This window comes from Podarcis erhardii (assembly GCF_964252035.2).
Source record: "Podarcis erhardii genome assembly, chromosome: 2".
Classification (NCBI taxonomy): Eukaryota; Metazoa; Chordata; class Lepidosauria; order Squamata; family Lacertidae; genus Podarcis; species Podarcis erhardii.
In genome coordinates this window covers 123,863,754-123,887,947 of record NC_138498.1, presented here as the reverse complement: position 1 = coordinate 123,887,947, position 24,194 = coordinate 123,863,754, and the positions used below count along the sequence as shown (strand labels likewise).

The 24,194-nt window shown below is 45.5% G+C and overlaps 2 protein-coding genes across 9 annotated transcripts in view; one reads left to right on the top strand and one right to left on the bottom strand.

The window, feature by feature from the left end:
* Positions 1–5,440: 5,440 nt before the first annotated feature.
* LOC309336713 (uncharacterized protein) lies at positions 5,441–22,544 on the bottom strand. Of its 7 annotated transcripts, none has more exons than XM_081852926.1 (3): positions 11,814–12,006; positions 7,142–8,267; positions 5,441–6,889 (listed from the first exon to the last, which is right to left on the bottom strand). In XM_081852926.1, exons 2-3 carry the CDS (start codon positions 8,127–8,129, stop codon positions 6,204–6,206), a joined length of 1,674 nt encoding a protein of 557 aa, XP_081709052.1. In that variant the 5' UTR covers positions 8,130–8,267; positions 11,814–12,006; the 3' UTR covers positions 5,441–6,203. The 7 variants fall into 7 exon arrangements, with proteins under 7 accessions (XP_081709052.1, XP_081709053.1, XP_081709051.1 ...); XM_081852927.1 differs by having other exon boundaries at positions 5,441–7,309; positions 7,646–8,267; positions 11,814–12,005; XM_081852925.1 differs by having other exon boundaries at positions 5,441–8,021; positions 8,070–8,267; positions 11,814–12,005.
* Positions 12,127–24,194, top strand: part of LOC309336722 (uncharacterized protein) — a 182,900-nt gene continuing 170,832 nt past the window's right edge. The window contains exons 1-5 of one of the 2 annotated variants that reach the window (XM_081852953.1): positions 12,127–12,510; positions 14,283–14,457; positions 14,590–14,716; positions 17,074–17,151; positions 18,682–19,899. In XM_081852953.1, coding sequence (XP_081709079.1) covers positions 12,446–12,510; positions 14,283–14,457; positions 14,590–14,716; positions 17,074–17,151; positions 18,682–19,820 — 1,584 coding nt within the window. In that variant the 5' untranslated portion in view covers positions 12,127–12,445 and the 3' untranslated portion in view covers positions 19,821–19,899. Of the gene's footprint in view, positions 12,511–14,282; positions 14,458–14,589; positions 14,717–17,073; positions 17,152–18,681; positions 19,900–24,194 lie in introns of those variants that run through there. The other variant, XM_081852945.1, reaches the window with a different exon arrangement.

The following is a 24,194-nucleotide window of genomic DNA, read 5'->3' as shown; positions in this document are numbered from 1 at the left end:
TGACTGCAATGCGCTCTACGTGGGGCTGCCTTAGAAGGTGGCTTGGAAACTACAACTAATTCAGAATGTGGCAGCTGGACTGGTAACTGGGAGCGGCCGCCAGGACCATATAACACTGGTCCTGAAAGACCTGCATTGGCTCCCGGTACGTTTCTGAGCGCAATTCAGAGTGTTGGTGCACACCCTAATTGGCCTTGGCCCTGTATACCGGATGGAGCAAATCCACCCCCATTGTTCAGCCCAGACACTGAGATCCGAGGGTCTTCTGCTGGTTCCCTCACTCCAAGAAGAAAGTTACTGGGAAGCAGGCAGAGGGCCTTCTTGGTGGTGGCACCCGCCCTGTGAAACGCTCTCCCATGAGATGTATTGAGATGCCATGCAGATAAAGAACCACAGTACATAACTTTTATTTTTTTTAAAAATAATTTTTATTGATTTTCATAAAACAAAAAGCACAAAATTAAACAAACAAACAAACAATACATGACTTCCCCATGCCTCCCCTTCACTGCACCCCTGTATCCAAAATTTTTAGCAATCCTTCATTCCTTTTCAAGATTTGATTTCCTTCATAATTTTCTTAACTTAAATATTTACAACTATAATTCTCTATTTCTTAACCCTTGACATTTTATCAGTCCAAAATTTTGCAACAGTTCTTAAGATATAATTTAAATTTTTTCCAGTCCTCTTCCACTGTCTCCTTCCTCTGATCACGGATTCTGCCGGTCATCTCTGCCAGTCCCATAAATTCAGTCACCTTCGTCTGCCATTCTTCCAGAGTAGGTAATTCTTGCATCTTCCAATACTTTGCTAGAAGTATTCTTGCTGCTGTAGTTGCATACATAAAAAAGATCTTATCTTTTTTTGGTACCAATTGGCCGACCATGCCCAAGAGAAAAGCCTCCGGTTTCTTTACAAATGTCCACTTAAGGACTTTCTTAATTTCATTATAGATCATTTCCCAGTAGGCTTTAACCCTTGGGCAGGTCCACCAAAGATGATAGAAAGTTCCTTCACATTCATTACATTTCCAGCATTTGTTACTGGGCAAATGATATATCTTTGCAAGCTTGACTGGAGTCATGTACCATCTATAGATCATTTTCATTATGTTTTCTTTCAAGGCACTACATGCCGTAAATTTAAGGCCTGTGGTCCATAACTGTTCCCAGTCAGCAAACATAATATCATGACCTAAGTCTTGTGCCCATTTAATCATAGCTGATTTAACTGTTTCATCCTGTGTATTCCATTTCAGCAACAAGTTATACATTTTAGACAAATTCTTAGTATTGGTCTCTAACAGTTCTGTTTCCAATTTTGACCTCTCTTTCTGAAATCCTAGTTTCTTGTCCTGCTTAAAAGTCTCATTTATCTGATAGTAATGTAACCAGTCACGAACTTTGGATTTTAATTTCTCGAAGCTCTGTAATTTAACTTTTTCACCGTCATATTCTATAATTTCACTATATTTTGGCCAGTTAGAATCCATGTTAAGTTTTTTTACCGCTCTAGCTTCCATTGGTGACAACCATCTGGGTGTTTTATTTTCCAACAAATCCTTATATCGATTCCAAACATTATATAAAGCTTTCCTGACAATATGATTTTTAAAGCCTTTGTAGATCTTTACCTTGTCATACCATAAATATGCATGCCAGCCAAAATTGTTATCATACCCTTCCAAGTCTAGAATATCTGTGTCTTCAAGAAGTAGCCATTGCTTCAACCAGCAAAAAGCTGCTGCTTCATAATAAAGTCTTAAGTCCGGCAGCGCAAAACCCCCCCTTTCTTTTGCATCAGTTAAAATCTTAAATTTTATTCTGGGTTTTTTGCCCTGCCAGACAAATTTAGATATATCTTTCTGCCACTTCTTGAAACAATCCGTCTTGTCTATAATTTGCAATGTCTGAAACAGAAACAGCAATCCACAGTACATAACTTTTAGAAGACTCCAAAGTGTCTGGGGCAACCCAATCGATGATGATGATGATGATTGCTTGTCACAAAAGCAGTAGCCCTGGGGTAGCCACATGATGCTTATAAGTGAAAATGGACCAACCAGGGGATTCACTGGTACCTGCAGCATCTTTTCTTTCCAAATGTGTACCATTCTTCCAGTGGAGTTGTGTTTGGGCCACAGATGGAGAGGTAAGGGTTAAGTTTCCCTTCACACTTCATCCCCTCTCTGTGCCCTATTGGTTGGAAGGAAGTTTCTTGTTTCCTGTAATAGTAGGTATGTCTTACTTCATGGATTTGTAGGAACTTCCCCTGTGGATCTCCCCTCTGGGTGCTAAGTTGGGGAGAATCAGGCATGAGTTTCCACTGATGTATTTACACCCTCTCGTGTCACCTGCCACTTGCCCACACTGCCCTGTTCCAACCGTCCCACCTCATGCTAGAAGCACACCTAAGAGCTGAGACTTTCTTCCTTATTCCACTAAAAGGTAAAGGTAAAGGGACCCCTGACCGTTAGGTCCAGTCGCGGACGACTCTGGGGTTGCAGCGCTCTTCTCGCTTTATTGGCCGAGGGAGCCAGCGTACAGCTTCCGGGTCATGTGGCCAGCAGGACTAAGCCACTTCTGGCGAACCAGAGCAGCGCATGGAAACGCTGTTTACCTTCCCGCTGGAGTGGTACCTATTTATCTACTTGCAATTCGTTCTTTCGAAATGCTAGGTTGCCTGGAGCTGGGACCGAGCAATGGGAACTCACCCTATTGCAGGATTGGAACCACCGACCTTCTGATCTAAACATCCCCTTTATTCCTGCTGCCACCAGGTATGTTTTACCTGAACAATCTGCCCTTCAAAGAATCAGGAGTCATTGCAGCACCATTAATGTATAAACTATTTGTTGCTTTATTATTATTATTAACAAGTTTTATTTATACCCCGCCCTCCCCGGGCAGAGCCGAGTTCAGGGCGGCTAACACCAGTAAAATTACAGTAAAAACATAATAGGAAAAAAAAACCATACCAATTTAAAATAAGGTTAAAATGCAATTTAAAATGCAGCCTCATTTTAAAAATAGCCCACACATCAAAACCATAAGGGGAGGGAAACACAATGGTCAGACTGAGTCCAAACCAAAGGCCAGGTGGAACAGCTGTCTTGCAGGTCCTGCGGATAGATGTCAAATCCCGCAGGGCCCTAGTCTCTTGTGACAGAGCGTTGCACCAAGTAGGGGCCAGTACTGAAAAGGCCCTGGCCCTAGTTGAGACCAATCTAACCACCTTGCGCTGTGGGACCTCCAAAATGTTGTCATTTAAGGTCCTCCACCAAGTGTACAAGGAGAGGCGGTTCTGTAGGTACGTGGGTCCTGGGCCGCAATTAAAACAATGCACGTCATGCTGCCATTCCTATAATATTTTTTTAAAAAATATTTTTATTAAAATTTCCAACATTTTATAAAAACAAAACTAAACAATACAATAATAAAAACAAACAAAAAATAAAAACACGTATAATTTCAGTCCCTTATTTTCTTATAAGTTACTTCCCCGACTTCCTCGTACCTCCCCTTTCTGTATTCCAATTTCTAATTTATTAATTCAGCAAATCCTTTCCCTTATTTTTCAATTAATTTTAAGTCTCTCTTTTCTTTTACTTATCCATTACAGCTGGAAACCACTGAATTTCTAAACCAACGTCATTCTAACATCCATTAATTTTACAATACTTCTTAAGATAGTCCTTGAATTTCTTCCAATCTTCTTCCGCTGTCTCTCTCCCCTGGTCTCGGATTCTGCCAGTCATCTCTGCCAGTCCCATATAGTCTATCACCTTCATCTGCCATTCTTCCAAGGTGGGTAGATCTTGTGTCTTCCAATACTTTGCGATGAGTATTCTTGCTGCTGTTGTAGCATACATAAAAAAAGTTCTATCCTTCTTTGGCACCAATTGGCCGACAATGCCCAAGAGAAAGGCCTCTGGTTTCTTCAGAAAGGTATATTTAAATACCTTTTTCAGCTGTAAATTTCATCCCGGTGGTCCACAACTTTTCCCAGTCAGCAAACATAATGTTATGACCAATATCTTGTGCCCACTTAATCATGGCTGATTTCACCGTTTCATCCTGTGTATTCCATTTCAACAGCAAGTTATACATTTTTGACAAATTTTTAGTATTGGATTCTAACACTTCTGTTTCCAATTTTGATTTTTCCACCTGGAAGCCAATTTTCCTGTCCATCTTATAAACCTCCATTATTTGATAATAATGAAGCCAGTCTCGCACCTTATCTTTTAGTTTCTCAAAACTCTGCAATTTCAGTTTGTCCCCTTCTTGTTCCAAAATTTCCCAATATTTTGGCCATTTTGACTCCATATTGAGCCTTTCACAGCCTTTGCCTCCATTGGCGACAACCACCTTGGGGTTTTATTTTCCAACAAGTCTTTGTATCTGATCCAGACATTATATAGTGCTTTCCTGACAATATGATTTTTAAAGGCTTTATGAGCTTTAACCTTGTCAAACCACAAATATGCATGCCACCCAAAAGTATTGTTAAAACTTCTAAGTCCAAAATGTCTGTGTTCTCAAGAAGCAGCCAGTCTTTCAACAAGCAGAATGCTGCTGATTCATAATAAAGTTTGAAGTCTGGCAGGGCAAATCCACCCCTTTCCTTTGCGTCAGTTAATATCTTAAATTTTATTCTGGGCTTCTTGCCCTGCCAGACAAATCTGGAAATATCTTTCTGCCACTTCTTGAAACAGTCCATCTTGTCCACAATTTGCAATGTTTGAAACAAAAACAACATTCTAGGCAATACATTCATCTTTATAACTGCAATTCGACCCAACAAGGAAAGCTTCAAATTTGACCAAATTTCTAAATCTTTTTTCACTTCCGTCCAACATTTTTCATAATTATCTTTAAATAAGTTCCCATTTTTAGCTGTCATGTTAATCCCCAGATATTTCACTTTCTTAACCACAGTCAAACCTGTTTCATTCTGAAACCTCTCTCTTTCAATTGATGTTAAATTTTTCTCTAAAACCTTAGTTTTTAACTTATTCAATTTAAATCCTGCCACTTGACCAAACTCTTGAATTAGTTCTAAGACCCTTTTAGTACTAGATTCAGGCTCTTGTAATGTAAGTACCAGATCATCTGCAAATGCTCTCAATTTGTACTGTTTAGCTCCGACCTGTACCCCTTTAACCAGCTGATCCCTTCTAATCATGTTCAGCAAAACCTCCAGGACTGATATAAAAAGTAATGGAGAGATTGGGCACCCCTGACGTGTCCCTTTTTCAATGGTATGCGGGTCCTGGGCCTCAATTAGAACAATGCATGTCATGCTGCCATTCCTATAATTCTAGTTTAACCAACTCATTTCCAAGTTTGAAGTGGTCGTAATCCAAAATAATCATCAACGAGGCTGTTTGTAACCTGAGGTACACTGTACAAAGCCATTTATACATTACTAACTATTGTGATACGCTAGCTTGATTACTTTACTACATGAAAGTACAACTTTACATTAAAACACCAGATCATCACATATATGGGATGCATTTAAATTTGATTTCCACCTATAGGAGCCTGTTCATTAGAAGGAAGAAATGAACCCTTGAGAGAGCCAGTGTGGTGTAGTGGTTAAGAGCGGTGGTTCGTAATCTGGTGAACCGGGTTCGCGTCTCTGCTCCTCCACATGCAGCTGCTGGGTGACCTTGGGCCAGTCACACTTCTGTGAAGTCTCTCAGCCCCACTCACCTCACAGAGTGTTTGTTGTGGGGGAGGAAGGGAAAGGAGAATGTTAGCCGCTTTGAGACTCCTTAGGGTAGTGATAAAGCGGGATATCAAATTTAAACTCCTCCTCCTCCTCCTCTTCTTCTTGTTGAGGAAAAATCTTTCTACACTCCATACATCTAAATGGTTCCTTCCATATAAGTCCGTAAACATTTTGTAAGTACTCCAGTAAACAGAAGCAGTTTCTGTACTCCTGGAATTTAAATGTTTCTTCCTTTGTGAGTCTATTGATGTTTTGTAAGGTGACAGAAGCTCTTTCCACACTCCATACATTTAAATGGTTTTCCACCTGTGTGAGTTTGTGAATGTACTCTTAGTCTCCTTTAGACTGAAGCTCTTTCCACACTTCATACATTTACTGTATATGGTTTCTCCCCTGTGTGCGTTCGATGATGTAAAGTCAGATGTTCACCTGAACGAAAGCTTTTTCCACATTCCAAACATTTACAAGCTCTCACCTGTGTGAGTTTGATGATGTTTATTAATTGCTGAACTCTGACTGAAGCTTTTTCCACACTCCATACATTTAAATGGTTTCTCCCCTGTGTGAATCCGTAGATGTTTTCTAAGGTCTCCATTATGTGAAAAGCTCTTTCCACACTCCATACATTTAAATGGTTTCTCTCCTGTGTGTGTTCTGTGATGTAAAGACAGAAGATTACGTGAACGAAAGCACTTTCCACATTCCATACATTCATATGGTTTCTTCCCTGTGTGAGTCCATTGATGGTTTCTAAGCACTCCTCTAGTGTTGAAGCTCATTCCACACTCCATACATTTAAATAGTTTCTCCCCTGTGTGAGTCCATAGATGTTTTCTAAGGTTTCTATTATGTGTGAAGCTCTTTCCACACTCCATACATTTAAATAGTTTCTCCCCTGTGTGACTCCGTAGATGTTTTCTAAGGTTTCCATTATGTGTGAAGCTCTTTCCACAGACCATACATTTAAATGGTTTCTCCCCTGTGTGAATTCGATGATGTAAGGTCAGATGTTCATCTGAACGAAAGCTCTTTCCACACTCCATACATTTAAATTGTTTCTCCCGTGTGTGAGTCCGTTGATGGTTGCTAAGGTTTCCATTTAATGCGAAGCTCTTTCCACATTCGATACATTTAAATGGTTTCTCCCCTGTGTGAGTCCGTTGATGGTTGCTAAGGTGTCCATGTAATGCATAGCTCTTTCCACATTCGATACATTTAAATGGTTTCTCCCCTGTGTGAGTCCGTTGATGGCTTCTAAGGCTTACCTTATATGTGAAGCTCTTTCCACACTCTACACATTTAAATTGTTTTTTTGCTGCGTGACTCCTTCGATGTACCATAAGTTGTCTACTCATACTGAATATTAACCCACACTGCATACATTTGTAGGGTTTTTTACCCATGTGAGTTTGATGATGTCTATTAAGTGATGAACTCTGACTGAAGCTTTTTCCACACTCCATACATTTAAATGGTTTCTCCCCTGTGTGACTCCGTAGATGTTTTCTAAGGTTTCCATTATGTGTGAAGCTCTTTCCGCAGTCCATACATTTAAATGGTTTCTCCCCTGAGTGAGTTCTACGATGTAAAGTCAGATGATCACTTGAACGAAAGCTCTTTCCACATTCCATACATTCATATGGTTTCTTCCCTGTGTGAGTCTGTAGATGTTGTCTAAGGTTTCCATTATGTGTGAAGTTCTTTCCACAGTCCTTACATTTAAATGGTTTCTCCCTTGTGTGAGTCTGTTGATGTACTCTTAGAGTTCCCTTTCGAGTGAAGCTCTTTCCACACTCCATACATTTAAATGGTTTCTCCCCTGTGTGTGTTCGATGATGTAAAGTAAGATGTACACCTGAGCGAAAGCTTTTTCCACATTCCAAACATTTATAAGGTCTCTCACTCGTGTGAGTTTGATGATGTCTATTAAGTGATGAACTCTGACTGAAGCTTTTTCCACACTCCATACATTTAAATGGTTTCTCCCCTGTGTGACTCCGTAGATGTTTTCTGAAGTTTCCATTACGTGTGAAGCTCTTTCCACAGTACATACATTTAAATGGTTTCTCCCCTGTGTGAGTCCGTAGATGCTTGCTTAGCGTTATGCTATGACAGAAGCTCTTTCCACACTCTATACATTTAAATGGTTTCTCCCCTGTGTGAGTCCGTTGATGGTTGCTTAGCGTTATGCTATGATAGAAACTCTTCCCACACTCTATACATTTAAATGGTTTTTCTGTGGCGTGAATCCTTTGATGTACAATAAGTTGTCTACTCATACTGAATCTCCATCCACACTGCATACATTTGTAGGGTTTCTCACTCATGTGAGTTAGATGATGTAAAGTAAGAGATGAAGTTTGTATGACGCTCTTTACACACTCCATACCTTTGAACGGTTTCCCCACTCTGTGAGTTTATTAACTGTGCACATGGACTGAAGCACATTCCACATTCACCACATTTGAATGGTCTCTTCGTATTTCCAAATGAAAATACAGATGACACACTGTCTTCTCCATAACCTGCTTGGAAATGAGAGGAGAGGAAAACCCCTGTTAGTATTTCAAGGAAGAGAACAAAGACTGTAACACACATCAAATGCAATTAGCTCCTTCTCTTATTTCAACCTATTGTACATTCCTCCCTGTCTTCTTTATGTCCCAAATTTTAAGCAAATGAGGTGAAACAATGCCAAATAATAGGAAGAAGAAGAAGAAGAAGAGGAGGAGGAGAAGGAGGAGGAGGAGTTTGGATTTGATATCCCGCCTTTCACTCCCTTCAAGGAGTCTCAAAGTGGCTAACATTCTCCTTTCCCTTCTTCCCCCACAACAAACACTCTGTGAGGTGAGTGGGGCTGAGAGACTTCAGAGAAGTATGACTGGCCCAAGGTCACCCAGCAGCTGCATGTGGAGGAGCGGAGACGCGAACCCAGTTCCCCAGATAACGAGACTACCGCTCTTAACCACTACACCACACTGGCTCACCACGCATCATCAACCTTCCATAATACTAAATTATCATTAATAAAGTAGTTTGATCTAAGAATACAGTTGTGGGATTGCCTTTTTAAATAAGGACCTGCCTGACAGGAAAGGGAGCTGTTTTCCTTCCACGAACGTGCCCTCCATTTCTCAGAATCAGAGTTGCTAATGACATTTTTCATTCCCCGTGTAATATTATTCCACCCCTGGGGCACATCTTAGCCCTTTGAACCTCTGGATATTTATTAATCACCCACACAGTCCCTTTGGCCCCAGGAGGTGCATAGCAGCCATATTGGGAGACCCAGGGTTCAGGTTTTTCTAGGGACTGTAGCCTGGAACTAGTGAGAAGGCTTGGCGCTTGGAATAAACTGAAGGTGTGCTCAGGTAGGCTAATTTCCTTGGATAGGGACCTCCATCTGTCAGCCTTGCAGTGCAGAGGGAGAGCTGGAGATGCAGGAAAAGGCTGTTGGAGCCTGGCTGCTGGAATCCCAGATGGAAACACTCACCCCAATTTTTATTTATTAGATTTAGAAACCATCCTTCTACGTCTGAGTGTGAGGGGCAGGCCAGGAGTCCTGTCTCATGCTGTGTGTAGGAGCAAGAGACATGGATGGCGAGGGAGCTGCTGCAGTGACCAGCCACACCTGTGCCATGTTTGTCCTCCGGCCTGAGAATGTGCAGAATCACACCTGCAGCAGATGCAGGAAGAGAAGGAACAGCAAGCTGAGGTCTGCCTATCTGCAGAGAAATGCGGCTGTTAGGAACCCTGATGTGTCACTCGAGCTGCAAAATCAATTCTGGGTCAGAGGAGCAAGGTGCAGACCTCAGAACGCGCCAAGGTGGCTGTGGAAGGGGCAATTCCTACCACTCCCCAGCGGAGGAAGAAGGATGTGATGGTGGTACGTGACTTCCTACTAAGAGGGACAGAGGCAGCAGTGTGTGGAGGTAACAGGATCAGTGTTAGAAACTCATATATAGAAGCTAGGTGCCAAATGTCTTGTTAAATGAAGGTTACAGCCGCCCAAAATTGAATGTCTAGGAGTCATGAGAAGAGAAGACTCCCTGGAAAAGACCCTGATGTTGGGAAAGATGGAGGGCACAAGGAGAAGGGGACGACAGAGGACGAGATGGTTGGACAGTGTTCTCAAAGCTACCAGCATGAGTTTGACCAAACTGCGGGAGGCAGTGGAAGACAGGAGTGCCTGGCATGCTCTGGTCCAGGGGGTCACGAAGAGTCGGACACAACTAAACTACAACAGCAGTTGCCATTTTGGGGTAGGATGGCTCTAAAGTCTTATTTTTGAAATGATGGACAGATTGTGATTGATTCTCAGTTAAACATATGGCTAGTTCAAAGGACAACCTTGTGCTAGATTTAAGAACTTCTGAGAACTTAAAGAAGAAACGTCCTTTGATCCAGGGACAGTAGACATAGATATTGGCCTATTCTGACTTCTTTTTCTTAATGGTGACACAGACCATTCATAATGAAAGAAGATTCTTCACAACAAGTGTGAGAGGGCAATGGAGACAAGAGACGTCAGTTCACTATCACATTGTTCACTGCTGCTGTTCATTGGATCAGTGATTTTGTTTAAATGAGCTACACATACTGTAGGGTCTCAGTGCATACTGAAAGGACATACCCCTCAATCTTTCCTGCTCAGTGTTTTTCTTCCTTTTGGGCAAGGAGATGAGCTCAGACTCATCACACCAGAGTCTCTCGTTCGTCAAATAAGTAAAGCATAAGTGTTATTGATGCTATTATGTTACTGTAAAAATCATCAAAAAAGTTGCAGATGACACCAAACTGGGAGGGGATGCTAACACCCCAGAGGACAGGATCACACTTCAAAACGACCTTGGCAGATTAGAGAACTGGGCCAAAACAAACAAGATGAATTTTAACAGGGCCTGGAAACGATGCCTTATGAGGAACGGCTAAGGGAGCTGGGCATGTTTAGCCTGGAGAAGAGGAGGTTAAGGGGTGATATGATAGCCATGTTCAAATATATAAAAGGATGTCACATAGAGGAGGGAGAAAGGTTGTTTTCTGCTGCTCCAGAGAAGCGGACACGGAGCAATGGATCCAAACTACAAGAAAGAAAATTCCACCTAAACATTAGGAAGAACTTCCTGACAGTAAGAGCTGTTCGACAGTGGAATTTGCTGCCAAGGAGTGTGGTGGAGTCTCCTTCTTTGGAGGTCTTTAAGCAGAGGCTTGACAACCATATGTCAGGAGTGCTCTGATGGTGTTTCCTGCTTGGCAGGGAGTTGGACTCGATGGCCCTTGTGGTCTCTTCCAACTCTAGGATTCTATGATTCATCTTGTGAAGAAGCAAAGACAACACAAACCTGGGAGCCTCTGTAGATTTTGCGTAGTTATGTTAAGGTGGGGGCAGAGAGAATTTAGCGTGCTGCAAGGGAAGTGGGGGAACCGGAATCCTCTCCTGAAGACCCCCGCTCGCTCGACTTGAAGGAGACCCTACTCCTCTCTCCTGCGCTTAGAAACCCCATTTGCCCCCTTTCACCCCTAGCCCTGCGCGCCGAATCTTTTCCTAGCGCCCCAATCTCTCCATCCGGAGGGACCTCGCAAGAGCAGCAGGGAGGTGGGACAGGACGGGTCTCCATCCAGAATTCTTTCGGTTCCCTCAACCCTTCCGTGGACTCCCTCACTCCGTCTCTACGACCAAAAGGGACCTACCCGGGGCACCCCGGACAGGCCGCAAGTCCCGAGGGATTTCTGCAAGGGCGAAACCCGAATGAAGCCCTGTATATCAGCCGGGGGGGGGGGGGCGCGCTGCGATCACCAGCCTCCCTCCTCCCCCCTTGATGGCCATTGCATTTCAATTCCCGCAAGGGCGCCCATACGGGTGGGGAGCAGTTGAGCGTCTCTTGGCCGTCCCGGACCACGGTGCAATGCAAACCCTGCAGCTGTTGAGTCCCCACTTTGCAACCGGAATGCAAGGATCCGGGCCCCCTCGATGGGTTGTAGGAAAGGAGCGTTTTTGGAGAGAGCGTCTCTCATCATCCCCCCCCCCCGCACCCGCCAATTACCTCTTCCCTAACACGCCGCATCTTTACCTCTTTGTTCTCTCCTGGCCATCCGCCTCCCCTGCTCCCTGCTCCGATTTCCTTTAATATAATGGGGAGGGGGGAGTTCTCTACCGACGCCCCTCCTCCCCTTTCCAAAATCTTCTGCTTCTCCAGAGGCTGCTTTTGCCCCCTCTGCCTGGGAACATCCGACACGTTTTCGAACAAAGGGTGGGGGGCTTCGCAATTTCAGTCGCAGAGCCGCCCCCCCCCCCGTGTATGGAGGGAAACCGGAGGTGGCGTCACGAGAAGTGTGACAATTTTGCCATTTCCTTAGCTGACCACACGCACGCGCGCGCGCGCCAAGGGCGCAGATGCACCCTGCAGGCGGATCCCCAAGAAGGCGGTTTTCTCCTTCCTGGGACCAGAGGCGAGACACGCACCCCGATCCTGTACATGCCCCAAGTCAGGCTTTCACCTTATGCACCTTCACCTGGAAACAAATTTCATGGCTTCCGTCTGAGAAAATGCACATCAAACTACAAAGCTAGGACGCACGACCAATGCAAGCTGCTGCGATTAGTTCTGCGTAAATACAGGGTTTTTTTGTTTGTTTGTTTTTTGTTAAAGCATCAAACTACCTGCCCCCCCCCCCCTTCAGCTCTGGCAGCGGCGAAGACGAAATGAATAGAGGCCCGGGAAAAGAGAACCAATCAGAAGAGCCGGAACGAAGAGGCGAACCAATCAGGTGAGCCGGAAGCTGGGAAACCCATTGAAGAACTTGCGGCTTGGTCATTCAGCTTTTTTTTGTTGATCTGCCGCTTCCGGATTCCGCCGCCTGCGGCTCCCACTTCAGTCCGGCTGATGGTTCCGGATTAAAAGTTTGCTGGGGGAGTTGGGAGAAATTACCTGGAGAGGAGGAGAAAGAGGCGCAAGATATTTATGGGTGGTTTGCTTTTACTCTCCCTGAATCTACAAACGGGGCAGCTGGGAGGGGAAGGAAGGAGGGAGGGAAATGAGATTTCTTGCGGGAGGGGGATGAGGGAAGAGCAAGGAAGAGCCCCCCCCTTTTCTCTGGGAAGCTGTATTGGGGGGGGGGGTCCAGGCAATGAAAAGTGGTGGTGGTGGGTCTCCTGCTCATCAAAGTTTACATTGCAAGATTCTCTTTGAAGTGCGGAGATCTGGGCTGCCCAGCTTATTTTGCACTGCATTTAATGCCCCCCCCCCCGCCGTTCCAAGGTGGATGTCTGGTGGGTGCCATAGCAGTTTATGGTTTTTTGAAAGGGTACCTTGTCACAGTACTTTTTCCAGCTAAGGCTTAACTGCCTTTGCCAGTTTTTCTGACTTTCTGTTTCTATCTGCAAATGTTCCAGAGATTTCTAATTCTGATTAATGAGTTGTTGAGCAGCCAATAAAGAAATTGTGATTAGTTCTTCATATCTCAGATTAGCATTGTCTTCTTTAAAAATGGCTAACAATACCAAGGGGACGCAGGTGGCACTGTGGGTGAAACCACAGAGCCTAGGACTTGCTGATCAGAAGGTCGGCGGTTCGAATCTCCGCAATGGGGTGAGCTCCCGTTGCTCAGTCCCAGCTCCTGCCAGCCTAGCAGTTCGAAAGCACATCAAAGTGCAAGTAGATAGATAGGTACCGCTCCGGCGGGAAGGTAAACGGCGTTTCCGTGCGCTGCTCTAATTCTCCAGAAGCGACTTAGTCATGCTGGCCACATGACCCGGAAGCTGTACGCCGGCTCCCTCGGCCAATAAAGCGAGATGAGCACTGCAACCCCAGAATCGGCCACGACTAGACCTAATGGTCAGGGGTCCCTTTACCTTTACCTTTAACAATACCAAACTTCAGGTAGATAGGATGTTTAGTTTTCTGTGTGTGTGTGTGTGTGTGTGTGTGTGTGTGTGTGTAAAGGGACCCCTGACAATTAAGTCCAGTTGTGAACAACTCTGGGGTTGCTGCGCTCATCTCGCTTTACAGGCCAAGGGAGCTGGTGTTTGTCCGCTTCCGCAGACAGTTTTTCCGGGTCATGTGGCCAGCATCACTAAGCCGCTTCTGGCGATACCAGAGCAGGAAACATTGTTTGCCTTCCCACCGGAGCGGTACCTATTTATCTACTTGCACTGTGTGCTTTCGAACTGCTAGGTTGGCAGGAGCTGGGACCAAACAACGGGAGCTCACCTCGTCGCAGGGATTCGAACCGCTAACCTTTCGTTTGGAAAGCCCAAGCAGCACTATGGTTTAACCCACAGCACCACCCGCATCCCTAGATAGATAGATAGATAGATAATCTGTGTTTGGATTCTGCATTAGTATTTGTGATTAGAATTTCAACTGGAGTTTATGGGCCTAGAGGCATATGCAGTAACTTTTGGGTTCGTTAGAAAATGTGTAGATAATTCCAGATGTTGCCTAGCTTTACTTAATATTTGTTCCCTGGTCAAAGGTATACTATCTGTGTAAATGTCTCCCACCCTAAATAAATCCGTTTTTCTCCATTGTTCTCATTAGAGAGCTGCTCCCTGCTTTCAAGTGCATTGTGGCAACAGCGGAGTCCTGGAAGTGGCCCAGTTTCACCTCCTTGTCCTCTGTCTCTTCCAAAGGCAGCACAATGGCCTCTGAGCCCCCCTCTGAACGGCCTCTTCTTCAAGGTGGAGTGGAAAGAGGAGCCATGCAGCTTCCTCAGGTAGGGAAAGAGCAACGGGAGCAGGGAGGAGGGAGGAGGCACAGATGGGACCACCCAGCCTCCCTCTGTGTTGAGTGGGGATGATGGGGATCTAAGAGAAGCTCTGTTTTCTTCCTCTTCTTCTTCTTCCAGGCCCTCTTGACCTTTGAGGAGGTGGCTGTGTTTTTCACGGAGGAGGAGTGGGCTCTGCTGGATCCTGGCCAACGAGCTCTGCACAAGGAAGTCATGGAGGAGAATTATGAGATGGTGGCCTCTCTAGGTGAGGGCACATTTTTATGCCTCTTGGCTGTTAGACGTTGGAGGTGTGAATCTCCTGTTTGAGCCATTTATTCATGCCGTGTAGGAACAACATACCTTGTACGAATAGCCTGCTGGATCAGCCCAGTAGCCCATTTCATCCAGTATCCTGTTACCTGTGGGAAGCCAGCAGGAGCTGAGCATAGTAGCATCTCTCCCTGCCTGTGGTTTCCAGAAACCGCTATTCTGCCTCCGACTGTGGAAGCAGAGCAGAGCCACCTTGGCTAGTGGCCGTTGGTGGAACTTTCCTCCTCAATGAATTTAGAGCATAGCAATTTCCCATTTGACTTCTTTGTAAACAATCAGGCGGATGCCATGTGGACCTGGAGTTTTATCTGTTTTAATTTTGTCTATTTGACTGAGAACTTCATATCTCACCACCACTACACATCTTAACATATCCAGCTCGGCCTCAAGGGAGAAAATTACTATAATTATTATTATTATTATTATTATTATTATTATTATTATTATTATTCCCCTCTCGCCTGACTGGTTTTCCCAGCCACTCTGGGCAGCTTCCAACACATATTAAAACATAATACAGTGGTGCCTTGATTCTCAAACGTAATCTGTTCCAGGAGTCCCATTCGACTCCCAAAACCATTCGAAAACCAAGGCACAGCTTCCAATTGGCTGCAGGAGCGTCCTGCACTCAAGCGGAAGCTGCGTCGGGACGTTTGGCTTCCGGAAAACGTTCACAAACTGGAACACTTACCATTTACCTGTGTAAAACATAAAACATGAAAAGGCTTCCCTATACAGGGCTGCCTTCAGGTGTCTTCTAAAGGTTATAAGGGAAAATGCATTTTAAATTGCATTTTAACCTGTATTTTAAATTGGTTCCCCCCCCCCCAATTATGTTTTTACTGTCATTTTACTGGTGTTAGCCATTTATAATAAATAAAATTATTAATTAATTAATACATATTTTGTTTTTTGTTTGTTTGCAAGAGTGGGGTGCCCTGGCCTCCTTGCCCTCCTGCAGAGCTCATGTGTCTGTCTTACTCGGAGCTAAGAAGTTTGTCCGCCGAGGCTCCCTCTGGCTGACGGAGTGCCCTTCTTGGCTGGCTAGTTCCGCATTTAAAGTCCTAGCTACTTCCTTCTAGCTATTGCCTTCTAGCTTACTTTCCATAAGACTCCTGAAAAAAGAGCTAACTAGTTACTTTTCTATTTACTGGCATCAGAACACTTTTCAAAGTACCACTTACCACTTTCCTTACTTTAGTGTGGGTCTGTGGCAAATTGTTGTCAGGAGCCGGAATCAGGAGGAGATCAGCAATAAAACACCCAGTGTCAGTGAAGTTAACCCTTTATTCAAAGAACCCCAAACAGTGCAGGCCTAGTGGTCACGCTTCCCAGTAGGTCTTGCTCCAATGAGGTAGGTGGAGGGATAATGTTCCCTGTCTTCCCACTGCTCTCTTAAGGCCCTCCCCCTGGTTCTTTCCCCAGCAGCCTAAGGCTCCTTTGGCTTGTCTCTCCTTGCTTCACCCTCTTCATTCCTCTGTGTGTTCTGGGAGATCAGTGGGGAGAGGAGCTGGTCAAAGCAGGAGGGAGAGCTTCCCTAGCTTCTTATTTAGCTTGTCTCTAGCTTCTTATTTAGCTTGTCTCTACTCTTCTTGATATCCGCCTCTGCTTCCGCCTCCAAGGCTGGCCTGCTCTCTGCCACAGCCTCCTCCTGCTCACCAAACCCTCCTCAGCTTCCAACACCTCCTCCTCCTGGACTGCTCCCTCTTTTCCTTCTGACAGCCCCTCGTCATCCCACCACCAATCCCCTGGCTCTGAGCCTTCTTCCCAGACAGTCCATGATGATTGTCAAGGCTCTCTCTTTAGGTGATTGATAGGGGTCCTTCTTTTACTCTTTAGATAGATTTTTGCAGATTTGCTGTCTGAAGCAACATTTGTAAATTCACACAAACACACCTTGTGACAGTGGGGACCATGCAGCCCCCTCCTGCTCATTCTGTGCATCTTTATAGGATCTGAATACATACAGTGGAACCTCGAGTTAGGCTGCCTTCGGGCTACGTAAACTCAGGTTGCTCATGCGGGAAACCCGGAAGTACTGAAACGGGTTATTTCCGGGTTTCGTTGCTCGCGCATGCGCAGAAGCATTAAACGGCACCGCATGTGTGCGCAGATGCGGCACTTTGAGTTGTGAAAGTTTTATGTTATGGACGGGCCTCCGGAACGGATCCTGTCCGTAACACGAGGTACCATTGTAATCCGAATCTATGAGCTCAAAGGCGAGAGAATAGATTAATTTGAAATGGCCGGTTGTGCCCCAAAGTTATATAATATTATCTCTCTTCTTGACAGAATCAGACCTCAATTCCTGCTGGGAAGAAAGACAAGGTCCATTTCTCCAGGATCCCAAAGAAGGGGAGACCTCAGCAGGTAGGTGCTTAGATGTGTTGTGGGGCCCTCCAGGAAGTGACGGAGGAGAAGTCGGATGCCAGCATGGTGTAGTGGTTAAGAGTGGTGGACTTGTGATCTGGTCAAAGCAGATGCTCCTCCACATGCAGCTGCTGGGTGACCTTGGGCCAGTCACACTTCTTTGAAGTCTCTCAGCCCCACTCATCACACACAGTGTTTGTTGTGGGGGAGGAAGGGAAAGGAGAATGTTAGCTGCTTTGAGACTCATTAGAGTAGTGATAAAGCAGGATATCAAATCCAAACTCTTCTTTTTTATGTCCTGCTTCTGGGCTTCTTATCAGCATTCCTTTGGCCCCTGTGGGGCTCTTGGACTAAACAGGCCAGCGAGACAAATGTGGTTTTCAATGCCTTTCCATTGGGCCCTTGGGACTCTCTCCTCTCCAGGCCCTGACCCTTGTTGACCAGTGTAGATTCACATCCTCCTCGAGTCCTTTTTCCTGGCTGGGTTGTTTCCTTGAAGTGGGGCTTCTTCCTTGCCTGGATGGGAGGAGAGAGAAGGGTGTGTAGAAAATCTGCTCCTGTCCAGAGCAGACATTTGCATCCATTGATACACCCACGTTTGCCTCTGGCCTCACAGAGTGTGAGCATGTGGCTCTCAACCTGCAAAAAGTTGCTCACGCCTGAGAGAGACCATTGGTCTGATCCAGCAGCCCTTTTCTAAAGAGCAGAGTTGGCCTCTAGCCTGAGGTTTCCTTTCCACGTTGCTAGTATATGCCCCAAATTAAAATAGCCTCCACGGTGCCTCTGAGCTGAGGTCAATGTACAGTGAGATCCTCTTCACAAGCGCCAGAGCGATTCTGCTGGGTTCACATGGCCCTGGGCTATCCCTCAGGAGCACAGTGAAGACTTTGCCTTTCCCTTATTTTGGGAAGGGATCCATGGATGTGGTAGTGCTAAGAGTGTTTGGGTATTTTGTATTCCGAATTAACTCCTTGAAACCATTTCCCAAACCAGACTTCATCACTTGGGAGTAAGGAGAAGATCCAGTTGGATGGGGCTCTGGGAAAGTGGAGAGACCAGCAGACACAGCTCTGCTTAGTGACAGCATGTGGAACAGGGAGGGACTTGTTGTCTTGAAACTGTGGCATATTCAGACTCTAACTTCGGATTCAGTTGGGTAGGAAGAGAAGGAGGGGGACATACTTGAAAACTGTAAGAAGAGTTTGGATTTGATATCCCGCCTTTCACTCCCTTTAAGGAGTCTCAAAGCGGCTAACATTCTCCTTTCCCTTCCTCCCCCACAACAAACACTCTGTGAGGTGAGTGGGGCTGAGAGACTTCAGAGAAGTGTGACTAGCCCAAGGTCACCCAGCAGCTGCATGTGGAGGAGCGGGGAATCGAACCCAGTTCCCCAGATTATGAGTCTATCGCTCTTAACCACTACACCACACTGGCTCTGAGAAAAATCAGAGAAGCAGAGAACTGGGCTTGATCTGTGTTTCTGCCTTGCAATTTGAACAATATTTTCTTTTTCTCCTTCCCTCTAATCAGGTAATTGGCTGAAGAGTGAGAATTGTGGTGAGGCATCCGTAGTGTCATTAGAAAATGTGGAGAGTGAAACAGCAGGCGAGATATTTGTAAATCAACAATCGGCCCCAAAGCATGTAGAAAACACGTTGAAAAATGGGGAAAGCACACCTTCCACTACTCAGGACATTGGTGTTCATGTACCCTTGAATTCACAGGAGCAATGCACAGGAAGCAGCAATGTGGAGTGTGAACAGAGGTTCAGTCATAGTGGAAGGCTTAGTTTGCATCAGAGAACCCAAACAAGGGATAAAGCATTTCAATGCATTGAGTGTGGAAAGAGCTTAAGTAGTGCTGGTAACCTTGTCAAGCATAAAAAAATCCATGCGGGGGAGAGACCCTTTAAATGCATGGAGTGTGGAAAGAGCTTCAGTCAGAGCGGAAACCTTATGGCACATCAAAGAATCCACACTGGGGAGAAACCATATAAATGTATGCTGTGTGGAAGGAGTTTCAGTCTCAATCACCATCTTACTTTACATCTAAGAACCCACACTGGGGAGAGACCTTACAAATGTATGGAGTGTGGAAAGAGCTATTGCCAGAGTGGACACCTTGCTGCACATAAAATAATGCACACATGGGCAAAACAGTTTAAATGCATGGAGTGCGACAAGAGTTTTCTCAGAAAATTTGACCTTGCTGTGCATCACAGAACCCACACAGGAGTGAAACCTTACAAATGTATGGAGTGTGGAAAGAGCTTTTGCCAGAGTGGACACCTTGCTGCACATGAAAGAATGCACACATGGGCAGAACAGTTTAAATGCATGGTGTGCGGCAAGGGTTTTGTCAGAAAATTTGACCTTACTGTGCACCAGAGAACCCACACAGGAGTGAAACCTTACAAATGTGTGGAGTGTGGAAAGAGTTTTTCCCAGAGAGGACACCTTGCTTCACATCGAAGAATCCATACAGGGGAGAAACCCTTTAATTGTTTGGAGTGTGGAAAGAGCTTTCACAGGAACTGTGACCTTACTGCACATCGGAGAACCCACACAGGAGTGAAACCTTACAAATGTATGGAGTGTGGAAAGAGCTTTAGCCAGAGTGGAAACCTTAATGCACATCAAAGAACCCACACAGAAAAACCCACCCTTTAAATGTTTGTAGTGTGGAAACAGCTTTAGTCACAATTACCACCTTACTTTACATAAAAGAACCGACACCAAGGACAAAACAAAACAAATTCCTTCCAGTAGCACCTTAAAGACCAACTAAGTCAGTTCTTGGTATGAGCTTTCGTGTGCATGCACACTTCTTCAGATACGAATCTGAAGAAGTGTGCATGCACACGAAAGCTCATACCAAGAACTGACTTAGTTGGTCTTTAAGGTGCTACTGGAAGGAATTTGTTTTGTTTTGACTATGGCAGACCAACACGGCTACCTATCTGTAACCGACACCAAGGAGAAACCGTATCAATGTACAGCGTGTGGAGAAAGCTTTAGAGGGAGTGGTGGCCTGAATGTGAAAAAAGCTGTAGTAGGAGCAGCAAATGTATTTCATGTAAGGGAATTATTTGCTGTTTCGTTTTCCCCTTAAACTGAGGGTTAATTATCCTGGAGCTCCTTGGCCTGTGGTGGGAGCTCCAAGTTTGAATCCAAAGGAAGTCAAATTTGGTAGGAGAGGCAGGCAGTTTGATGCTCACCACCCAGCCAAGGCACGTGGCCCCAATCCACAGGTCGTTCGCCTCCTTCATCAAATTCCTTCAGTCTAGTCACCTGACCTGGTTTGAGCGATTTGCCTAAAATCTTTTGTGTGTTGATGCGCGAAAAATTTGGGGCTCATTTTAGACCAAGTCCCTTAACCTGAGTTCCTTCGCTGGGTTCCCCCGTCAGAGTGAAAAGTAAAATGGAAGGCAACCAAAATCTGAAGCAAATTGGACCATTAAGCCTTTGATTGTTTATTTGTCGTGACAAATATTCAGCCTCTATAAAAGTTTTCCAGGCAGAATTTATAGAAAGCATTGTTATTGCAACCTGCATTGGGATAGCAACAAGCAACCCATGTTCTATTCATGGGACAGACGCATGCAGACATTTGCCATTACATCTCATCCATCGCCTCCATCCAGATCCATTCAGTGGGAGAAACCTTGTCCTGGGATTCTTCCCCCTGCATGACTCTGCGCTTCAGAGATTATGATGAGAGAGAGATTTCCCACAACACAGGAGTGTCCGTGTGAAGTCTGTTACAAAGAATAAATCATTTATGAACCCTTTTACACCGTGTTTCCTTCATCTATATACAATTTCCCTAGTAAAACGAGCTTAATCATTTGTTTCCGCTTTAAATTGGAAGTACTATCTCTAACAAAACGCATTTCAATAGGGATAAGTGTAAGGTTTTGCACAAATATAGGATGGGGGGGACATCTGGCAGTACATGTGTAAAGGATCTAGGCGTCTTGATGGACCACAATTTTAACATGTATCAACATTGTGATGCAGCAGCAGAAAAAGAATGCTATTCTAGGTCTAGGCTGGATCAGCAGAAGTCAAGTGTCCAGATCAGGGGAGCCGACTTGGTTCCAGTGCACACAACATGACGTCATGATGTCACCCACACCCACACCACACCCACACCCACACACGGCCTTGGAACCGGACTTCCAGTAGCACCAGGTTCCAAGGTCTTGCAAGGCGTCAGACAGCATCTCCGAAGTTTGACAAGACCAAGGCAGTCCAAGGGTATGTTCACCTTGAAACACAATGAGCTCATTCCAGCAGCATCTCTGTCCCCAGGGAAACCTTGGAACCTTTCCAGGCACACTAGAAAAAAACTAGAATATTTTTGTTAGTTTCTACGGCTTCTGCACCTCAGAAACGCCATTATACCTTACAGATATATCATCCAGACCATCATTTAGTGTGGGAACCTTGGATTTATATAGTGAATATATGAGACTGAAACTGCCCTGCTCCAGCTGATCTCTCCATGATCTCCCGTGGGTTAGAGGGTTAGAGACGGAGGGGACACGTCTCTATCCAGGACTCTTTTGCTTCCCTTAACCCTTCCGTGGACTCCCTCACTCCGTCTCTACCATTTATCAGCCAACCCTACTTGGGGGCGGGGGCGCTGTGGTCACCCCCCCCCCTTGACAGGCATTGCATTTCAATTCCCGCAAAGGTGCCCAAAGGGGTGCGGAGCAGTTGAGCGTCTCTTGGCTGTCCCGGACCAGTAACAATTTGTGTGTGTTCAAAGGAGACGGTGCAATGCGAACCCTGCAGGTGTCGGGTACCCACTTTGCAGCCGGATTGCATGGATCAGGGCCCCCATCGATGGGTCCTAGGAAAGGAGCGTTTGGGGGAGAGCATCTCTAATCATCCCCCCGCACCCGCCAATTACCTCTTCCCTAACACGCCACATCTTTACCTCTTCGTTCTCTCCTGGCCCTGCGCCTCCCCTGCTCCCTGCTCCGATTTCATTTCATGTAATAAACATCCGACACGTTTTTGAAAGGGGGTGGGGGTGGGACTCTCGCAATTTCAGTCGCAGAGCATCCCCTGCCTGTGTAAGGAGGGGAACCGGAGATGACGTCTCGAGAAAAGTGACAATTTTGCCATTTCCTTAGCTGAGCACACACAAACACGCGCCAAGTGTCGGATCCACAAGAAGGCGGTTTTCTCCTTACTGGGACCAGAGGTGAGACACGCACCCTGATCCTGTACATGCCCCAAGTCAGGCTTTCGCCTTATGCATTTATACCTGGAAACAAATTTCATGGCTTCTGTCAGAAAATGCACATCAAACTACAAAGCTAGGACACACGACCAATGCAAGCTGCTGCGATTAAAAAGGTAAAGGGACCCCTGACCATTAAGTCCAGTTGTGGCCGACTCTGGGGTTGCGGCGCTCATCTCGCTTTATTGACCAAGGGAGCCGGCGTACAGCTTCCGGGTCATGTGGCCAGCATGACTAAGCTGCTTCTGGTGAACCAGAGCAGCGCATGAAAACGCTGTTTACCTTCCCGCCGGAGTGGTACCTATTTATCTACTTGCACTTTGTGCTTTCGAACTGCTAGGTTGGCAGGAGCAGGAACCGAGCAACGGGAGCTCACCCTGTCATGGGGATTCGAACCGCCGACCTTCTGATCGGCAAGTCCTAGGCTCTGTGGTTTAACCCACAGCGCCACCCGCGTCCCACATGACATGTGAATAGGCTATGCTTAATCCAGGTATAGAGCTACAAGCACTCTGCTTTATTTTGAAATCTGTTCAACCTGGAGTGGTGGGGGTTTTTTTGGGAGGGGCTTTTTTTGGCCTCCTACCTTTTATTCTAAATAAAGCTTCACAATCCTGAACAGCTCTTCAGTTTGTCCCGTCAATGAAACTCTTTTGAGTACCGACATTTAGTCTGCTCACAAGCACATCAAATATCAACGTAAAGGTTGTCTAGATCAAAACAGCTGGATGTATAGCCTTCATCTTAGAACTATTGCTCTTGGTATGTTTGTATAATTTGTATTGTTAAAATGGAAAGGGGTTAAACCTGTTGGGATTTCAGCCCCCAGCAGTTGCCATGCTGGCAGGAAACAGCAGATGCTGTTTACATCATGTGAGTTTGCACAGCGTGAGAAAGGAAGTGAGATTCTCTTTCCCAGCCTGACTCTCACTGTGTGCTGGGAGGAGTCTCTTTCAGTCTCTTCCACTCTCAGGAGAGAGCTGGGTGTGTAGCAAAACCCAGGGCTTGACTGCTCAAACATGCAGTCATAGAATCATAGAATTGTAGAGTTGGAAGGGACCCTGAGGATCATCTAGTCCAACCCCCTGCAATGCAGGAATAGTCAGCTGGTCCATACAGGGATCGAACCTGCAACCTTGGTGTTATCAGCACCATGGTCTAACCAACTGAGCTATCTTGTGTCCTTTGTGTTGATGTTGTTTTGCAGTAAATAAATGTCGTTATGAAACTACAATTCTGCCTTTTCCCTTCTGTTGCTGTACAAGGGAAATTAGTATGCTTCCTCAAGAGAAAGAGGCTGCTTATTTGTCCGATCGTCCTGGTCTGAGAGGAGGAGGAAGATTCCTGAACGGCAGCCAGGGATGATCACGAAGCTTCGCTGTTGAAAGTATGTTCGGGAGGCTGGCGACGTTTCAACAAAACCATCACAAGTAGTGTTGTAACTTTGGGAGGTTGGATAGTTATAATGGAATGGTCTTGGTGGTCGGGTACACATTTTTATTCCTATTAACGTATGATCATTTGTTAATTTAAGAAAGAACTATTGCTTTTTGGGGACGCGGGTGGCACTGTGGGTAAAACCTCAGTGCCTAGGACTTGCCGATCGTATGGGCGGCGGTTCAAATCCCCGCGGCGGGGTGAGCTCCTGTCTTTCGGTCCCAGCTCCTGCCCACCTAGCAGTTCGAAAGCACCCCCAAGCGCAAGTAGATAAATAGGTACCGCTTTATAGCGGGAAGGTAAACGGCGTTTCCGTGTGCTGCGCTGGTGCTGGCTCGCCAGAGAAGCTTCGT

Coding starts and splice junctions, on each gene's coding strand:
- LOC309336713 (XM_081852923.1), bottom strand. CDS start 8,129: ATGGAGTGTGTAAAGAGCGTCATACAAACTTCATCTCTTACTTTACAT.